At 54.3% G+C, this 7,687-nt stretch overlaps 3 protein-coding genes across 3 annotated transcripts; all 3 read right to left on the reverse strand.

The window, feature by feature from the left end:
* Positions 1–10: 10 nt before the first annotated feature.
* Positions 11–1,834, reverse strand: CC84DRAFT_1218296 (uncharacterized protein; the record flags this gene model as incomplete). Its single annotated transcript, XM_018182986.1, has 3 exons — positions 11–1,471; positions 1,525–1,675; positions 1,741–1,834. Coding segments are annotated over 3 exons (1,706 nt in total), but the record flags the coding sequence as incomplete, so codon positions are not given.
* A 504-nt stretch (positions 1,835–2,338) lies between these two features.
* Positions 2,339–2,965, reverse strand: CC84DRAFT_1187813 (uncharacterized protein; the record flags this gene model as incomplete). Its single annotated transcript, XM_018180956.1, has 1 exon — positions 2,339–2,965. The coding sequence occupies one exon, from the start codon at positions 2,963–2,965 to the stop codon at positions 2,339–2,341; it is 627 nt and encodes a 208-aa protein (XP_018035250.1).
* A 2,275-nt stretch (positions 2,966–5,240) lies between these two features.
* Positions 5,241–6,520, reverse strand: CC84DRAFT_1165249 (purine and uridine phosphorylase). Its single transcript, XM_018178674.1, has one exon. The coding sequence runs from the start codon at positions 6,514–6,516 to the stop codon at positions 5,410–5,412; it is 1,107 nt and encodes a 368-aa protein (XP_018035251.1). The 5' UTR covers positions 6,517–6,520; the 3' UTR covers positions 5,241–5,409.
* Positions 6,521–7,687: the final 1,167 nt, after the last annotated feature.

Genomic DNA, 7,687 nt, shown 5'->3' on the forward strand with positions numbered 1-7,687 from the left:
GTATGTCGACGCCAGGTTGTTTATGCTGGTCAGCGTGGAGGGATGGTCCGCTCCCAGCTTCTTCTTGTGAGTCTCCATCACTTGCACCTCTAGCATCTCCGCGTCGTCCCATCGGCCTCCAAGTTTATATACTAATCCAACCATTGCTACACTCCGTAGCGTGTCCTCATGCTCCTCCCCTAGCACCTTCTGCCGCGTCTTTAGCGACGCCATGGCTAGCTCCCTCGCCTCCGCTACGTTGCCCCGCTGCTCTGCATACCATGCGGCGTGATATAGCAGAGCAGCCCACTCAATCAAAACCCGCTCGTCCTTGGGCCGCTGCTCTGCAGCCGCTTTGACATGCGCGAAAAGAGGTCCGCACACTGCCCAGTTCTCGTATGCGCCTGTTGGAAACGCTGCATTGAGCTTGCCGATGAACTGCTGCTTCCACCGCTCCAGCCTGCTGTTTGCTGCTAGCCACGTGCGTGTCGCGAGCTGCACAAGCGCATGCATTTCGAAGCTGGTGCCTCCTATCTCGTCTGAGACAAAGCAGAAGTTGCGCAAAGCTACCACATCGTCTTCAAAAGTATCCTCGTCACTCTCAACACTCGTGCTAGACTGTGATACATCGTCCTCCTCTACGTCGATATCGGCGACTCTTGTCGGCCCTTGCTGGTCGCCATCATTGTTCTCCTGCTTGCCTCGATGTCGCAGGAGCTCCTCAGGTATCCCCTGCCGATCGAAGAAGCTCATCAGCGACAGTAACTCGGCCGCCGACGGCCGCGTCTGCTGTATGTACTCGAACGAGATCTGCCACGTCACGATGATCGAGTTCGTCGCCTCCCAGTCTCGCCGCAGCTGTCCGTCGTCGAACTTGAGAAGGCTTGTTCGCTTTCGCTCATTCTTCCTGTAATCGTCCAAGTATCTCACAACTGAGTATCGGGGTGATCTCTGCAAGATGTACGCTGCTGCTTGCACGATAGCTAGCGGCATGTACTCTAACGCTGTAGCTAGCTCAGCGATACTGCTACTATCGGCCTGCGTTCCTAGCTTCTTGTGCAAAAGCGCCCGCGCACTATACATATCCATTGGCCTTATAGCAACAATGTCGCGCAGCTCCACTAGCTTCAGGGCTGCTTCTTTATTACGTGTTGTGACAAGCACCGACCCGCGATCGCAGTGCGGAATGTACCCGCGCAACGGTCGGGCCCCCGTCTTCGGGTTCCCAGCTGGGCGCTCGACCAAAAAGCCGGCATCGTCGACGTTGTCTAGCACGAGCAGCCATCGATGCTTGCACCCTTGTAGCCAGTCGTGCACTAACTTAAAGATGTTCGCCTGCGGGTCCTGCCGTCCAGCGAGCTTGACCCGGTCGGCGATGTCGCGGTAGCTCTGCTCGAACCGGGCGGCGTTGCTGGCATGCGCCCAGAACACCCACGTCTCAGGCGACTGCGCATGGGTGCGGTAGGCATGCTCGATGGCGAGCTGCGACTTGCTTTTTGGTTGTCAGTGTTCGGTGCTGCTGAGGCTGACCCGTACGCTACCCACCCAACGCCACCGAGGCCGACGAGCGCCGTCCATGAGTTTGACGCAGTGCATCTTGTTCGAAGGTCTTCGAGTATCGTTCCCCGTTCGACAAAGTCATCATCGCACCCAAACGGTATCACGATCGATGGCTCAGGTGGTGTCTCTGGTTGTGCTAAAGCGGGGCTATGGTTAGCGCTTGCTTGGACCTTGCGAACCTCAAATCCTTCCGTAACCTACCGGTAGCGTAATAGAATGACGCTTGGACCGGGCCATTGATGGTGCCCGCCTGGAAGCCATTATTGTCGTCGCCGAAGGCTATTCCAGAGTTCATGGCGTAGGCTGGAGTAGGAGAGTGATAGTGTCTTTGAGCAAGCTTCAGCTCGGCTGAGAAGTGGTGCAGCCTGGCGGTAAGCCTTGTGTCCTGGTCATTCAGGCATCCCGATCTGCCGTCTTTCTCAGTTCTCGCCCGGTGAAGCGTAGACAGTGAACCTAGCTAACAACTTGTGCAGCGATGCTATCAAAAACCTACAAAGCTTGCATTCTTATCTCCATGCTGGCCAGGTAGGAAACTAGATCGAAGCGTTCTCTATATTTTGTACAGGTTCGCCGAGCAGAGACTGCAGCAATGTGACGCGTCCCAGATCGAGCTCTTCACAGATGGAACATTGGCAGAAGTAAGCAACGAGGAGTCCAGATGCGCGAGAGCTAGTGTTGACGCACTTGTAAACGATCACGACTAACGATGCAGAGATACGCAGGTGGTCAATATGCCTAGAGCTGGCACAACGCTTTATTGTCGCTGAGCAGCCGCGCCTACGAAACATCATCTGCAAGTCTAGTGCTCCCCGCGCTCATTGTACGCTATTCTATACAGCTCAGCCCATCTTGGAATGTCACTTATAAAACGACGTGCTACGCCCATCTTCACACCTTGCTGGATGTAGAAATCAGTATCCTGGTCCTCATACACTTGCTCCAGATCGAGCATTTCCTGCAAGGTAGCATCACAGGCTTTTGTATATTCGACCTTCTGCGCCTCGTTAACAACGTTCGACCGCTGCCACTCGCTGTAGGCCACAACAGCCACATCACGAGGCCCAGGTATGTTGACGCTGGCGCGATCTGAGTGAAGCTTCCCAGAGATTGGGGTATCGCTTGTCAATGGCGTCGACGGGGACCTGTTAGATGGAGACGGCATCACATTTGTGATGGTGATGGGTGGGAAGCCTGGCGTGGCTGCGCTGGCGGCCGTAGACCGTCGCTCGTGCCGCTGCTGTTCCTCGGCGTACAGCTGGCTGCGGACCTCGTCAGGCACAGCGTCGTGGCTGTCCAAGACGTAGCCCTGCTGAACAAGCCCGATCAGGGTCTTGAGATGGTGGGTCCGTAGCCTGTAGTGCTTCTTACCGAAGGGATCGCGCCAGCAGTGAGGACCCAGATTGCATGGCGGTCCGGGGCACCGCATCAAAGCATACACGTCTCGCCAGACGGACGAGGCCCCGCTGGACTGCTCTGCATCGAGCTGGCTTGCCCGATCAGCGAGCATCCTCTGCGTAGCTGACGAGCCTCTTGCTTGTCCTCGACTCGTGTTTGCCAACGTGGTCGGCGCAGGCTCTGTGTAGTTAAAAGAGAGGTCAACCCTGAGCTTCTTACCCGAACGGAAGAGCTCAGCCCACCGCAGCAGCTGTCTCTCGACCACGGACCAGTCGATGTGCAAATCATCATACCGTTTGCACAGGTCACGCTCAGAGCGGTCGTTGACAGACGCCACGACACTAGTATCGTCATATTCCGCTTGTCTGCCCTGCGACAGCTTCTTAGCCATGAGTTTCTCTACTTTCTGCTGCAGATACAGGCGCCAGTACACAGCAGGCGCCAGGACGATGTCTTGTTCGGTGTCCTTGGAGACGACCTTGTTGTTGATAGCTACCTTCCACTCGATCGTGTAGCGGAGGCGGCTCGGCACCACCTCGTCGTAGCTGTTGTACTCGTCCCACTCGGCCAGCGGGAGGAAGCTCAGCGTAGACCGTTCCGGCGTTCTCGCCTCGTTGCTAGCTTCCACGTGCTGACGTCGCGTCGATCGGCTTGCGACGGTGTCACACAAGGGAGAGAGCGCCTCAAACTCCAGCAGTCCATAATCTCGGGCGGACGGTGCGTCGCTGAGCGTGTCGTACCGCTGCGTTGCATCGATAGCGAGGCTTTCGTCGCGAAAGAAAGAGCTCATGGCTGTACACCGGTCGAGTAGGCCAACGTGGGCGGATGAGCTCCACTAGGTTACATACAATGAAGCTGAGTGCAAGATGCGTGTAGAGCCGTGTTTAGTATCGCTTGAACGTAGCGACGGAGGACGAGGCACAACGTTGAACGCACACCTACCTGCGCGGGGAAGAGAGCCGTGAGGAAGCTCATGGAACCACTTGTCTTTGACTAGCCCCTTGCGCTCACGACCGCCGATTGCTGAGGGGTGGTAAAAAGGCATGCGTGAGATGACTATCATGGTCATGACATGCAATCTGGCGGGGCAGTGCGAGAATACGGTAGAGTAACTCCCATCTTGTGGATTGTTTTAGGAGCAAAGGACCTTGGAAGAGGTGTGCCGGCGTACCGTAGCAGTAGATCACTTATAATGAATCGTGATTTGTAGGGGCGTCAGGGAGCACTTTATGGCGGCATGCAGGCAGGTGTTGGCTCTGCAACCCTGTAAGCACTTCTGCATTAGGTATAGTCAGTGCAACAGGCCAAGAACTGGCGCTTGCGCGACAAGAACAGGCCAGTTTCTCGCGACGCAGAGGAACTCGCTGTCGGCAGCTGTGAGCTCGCATCGAACAGAATGGCGCCGAATCTAGCTGCCTCGCAGCGCGAGATGATCTACGACATGATTGTTAGTGAAGAGCTCACTGCTACACAGATGTCTAAAGCTGCCGACTGCAGTGTTCGTGCCGTCAAGTACATTCGCTCTAACATGCGCTGCTTCGGCACCGTCAGGGCGCCTTACAACGGCGGCGGACGCCCTCGGTCCATCACGCCGCCGATGCTCGAAGCCGTCCGCGAACATCTTCTCGAGAAGCCCGATCGATACCTAGATGAGCTCGTGGTTTTCCTATGGGATGAGTTCGAGGCAACAGTCACGGCATCTACCATCAGCAGGGCCCTGAAGTCTGCGGGCTGGTCGAAGAAGGCGTGTCGGCGAGTGGCTAGCGGGCGCAACGCAGACCTGCGGGACGTATACCTGAACAATCTGTCCTCTTTCCGCTCTTACCACCTCGTGTATGTGGATGAGTCGGGGTGTGACAAACGCATCGGCTTCAGGCGGACAGGGTGGTCGCCTCTCGGCACGACACCTGTGCAGATAGCCAGGTACCGGCGCGAACAGCGGTGGCAGATACTGCCGGCGTACACCCAGGACGGCATTCTGCTATCGCGCGTGTTCCAGGGCTCGACCGACGGAGCCGTCTTCGAAGACTACATCGAGCAGCTGCTCCAGCACTGCGGCAGGTGGCCGGAGCCCAACTCGGTGCTTGTGATGGACAATGCGTCTTTCCACTACACCGAACGGATCGAGCAGATGTGTGCTGATGCAGGTGTGAAGCTCATGTACCTACCGCCGTACTCGCCTGACCTGAATCCAATCGAGGAATTCTTCGCTGAACTCAAGGCATTTATCAAGCGCAGCTGGAGCACATATGAGGAAGACCGAGCACAAGGGTTCGATGTATTCCTAGAGTGGTGTGTGAACCAAGTAGGGAGCCGGACGCAGAGCGCGCGAGGTCATTTCAGGCATTCTGGGTGGATCATCGATGAGGCATAGATGCATCCTGCATGTGTATGGAATCATGACAACTCCCTCTCTAGACCATATACTATTGGTTTCCTTTGGATAAACCCTCCTCAATTACAACCCAACACGTACTATCTCCTTCCAAACACAGCCCCGTGAACTCCACCATTAATAACTCCAGCTTGTTGACCAGAGTTCCCACTGCCAAATGTAATGTTTGATGCATGCGTTGCAGGTTGCTCCGAAGGCAAACTCGCAGTTTTACTGCTGTCCGTGACTTCTATAGCAGGAAGCATTGATAATAGCCCTTTTGCACATGCCGCCGCAGTTGCCGCCGCATAGTTCTGCCAGCCCTTGTTCTTGTGAGAGTCTGCATAGTCGCAAATGCCTCGAATCACGACGCACGGATACTCTTCCATTACGCCTGCAGCCTCCATCTCGAAGCATATCGCATCATGTTCTAGCTGGACCCTGTTCCGTTCTCGAGCAGATATCTGTAACTGGTTGCTTGAGGCAATGTTGCCAAAGTGGACAAGCGGCTCATCGAGCAACCGTGTGGCTCCGTCTCCTCGCTCAGACCGCGAGATGGTCTGATCTGCATCGCAACAGTCTTTGCAATCGTCGAGCTCAGTGCCTCGGTGATTGTATTCGTCCTCGAACAGTCTGTCGCGGGTGGGGCCGGGATCGTCAAACTGGTGCTGTCGCTTTTCATCAAGCTTGAGGCGCATCTGTTTCAACCTCCCTGGAATGTTTGTTTTAGACCAGCCTTCTGCTCTGAAGTTGTTCAAAGCAGCCAGAAGATCTCCCGGCACGCCGTTCGTGTGTCCGCGGAAGTTGAGGCGTCCCTCGCCTTGCCAAGCACCCTTATCGTACTGCAGTACCCCGCCATGGTTGCCTCGAGGGGAGCTAACCACCACGTCTCCCAGAACGATTTCAGAGGAAGCACCCGTCGGCCCGTAGCGCGGAACACCGCCAGCGATACCGACTAAGACAAGGTACTTGATGTTAGGAAAGCCAACGCGCATCTTCTCGGCAAGTACCGCGGCTCCGTTTAATCCGATCTTGCGCTGCACCCCAATAACGACCTTGTGTTGTCCAATGCGGCCGCCTAGGTAGAAGGTGTTTTCGTGCTGTACGTCTTCTTGTGGGTATTCCTCGTCTAGCACGAGTCTGGCGGCTTCTTTCTCCAGGGGTAGCGGGGAGATCCACCCGATAGTGAATTGTTGGTTCCTAGCCATCTTAAGATGAATATACTTCTAATGTTGATGATCGTGAGTGAAGATTAGAGGAGAAGTGAGGGGAGGATTAGGCAGCCGTGTAAGAAAGGCAAAGCTAATATAGCATTTAGTAATCTGCCTTAACTGGCTTAGCCTTCTCTAGCCTTGCTCAGTGATACAGCCTTTCAGACGTGATTAAGCTGCAGAGAATCTAACCTGGTATCCTTGCAGGAAACCTAACGTGCGTCCATCTCTTACGAAACACCCATCGTACCGAAACGATTCCTCGGTACATCGACTTTAGGGCCTGATAAAGCCTACCATCTTGATTGCCCAAGAGCGAGACTCTGTAATAAAGGATTTCAATATCTTCTCTACCGATCTGATCTAAGCTGTCACAAAATTACAATTGTTGAGGTACCTCCCGCCCTTCGCGAAAAAGGTATACCTTCGTAGGCGAGATCAATCACAATGAGCTATAGGGCCAACATTATATTACTGTGAGTTTTTCAATGGCTAGACCTTCTCTTTACTGTCCCAAGAACATAGTTTCTGCACACAAGGTCGATCCCGGTGATAATACTGCAGCTGGTACGCAATTTATGCGGATCGCCACACCTGGTTGGTACTTCAGAGAATAATCAACCAATTAGAGCATTCAATGGCACTGCTTACATCTCGTAATTTATATTACCTAAACATTCGGCAAGAGGCTAATGGCATGTGGCCGTTAGGCTTCCCCACTGGTCAGCCCTGCGTGCCGAAACAAAGACCACGTGCCCGTGCGAAGACTATGTACCGTTATAGTAAAAGCGTGGCGCCACGGACCCAGCCAATAGACGACCTCTATGCGCCAAACAGCCTCCAAACCAGATAACATTACTATTATCATAGGCTACAATTGTTGTCACAGCTTTGCTTCCATAATGTACATTCGTAGATACTTACAAGCGCATGTCTTTAAATCTGTTACATAACTCCACGTCTGCCTACTCTCCTTCCCATCGCTCCAAGACTCGCAGGGAAGACAAGTAGCGCGGGTGACTAGCTCCTAGCACTTGTTCACACCGTTGTACACACTGCTGCATTAGACATATAGCTTTTATAGTCTGGCCGAGTGATTTCCATGTGAAAGCCAGGTTGTTCATGCTGGCCAGCGTGTCTGGATGGTCTGCTCCGAGCTTCGTCTTGC

The sequence above is a fragment of the Paraphaeosphaeria sporulosa genome, assembly GCF_001642045.1.
Source record: "Paraphaeosphaeria sporulosa strain AP3s5-JAC2a unplaced genomic scaffold CC84scaffold_6, whole genome shotgun sequence".
Taxonomy (NCBI): Eukaryota; Fungi; Ascomycota; class Dothideomycetes; order Pleosporales; family Didymosphaeriaceae; genus Paraphaeosphaeria; species Paraphaeosphaeria sporulosa.

What these genes read in the sequence shown, in the direction of transcription:
- CC84DRAFT_1165249 (XM_018178674.1), bottom strand. Translation starts at nt 6,516, where the DNA reads ATGGCTAGGAACCAACAATTCACTATCGGGTGGATCTCCCCGCTACCC.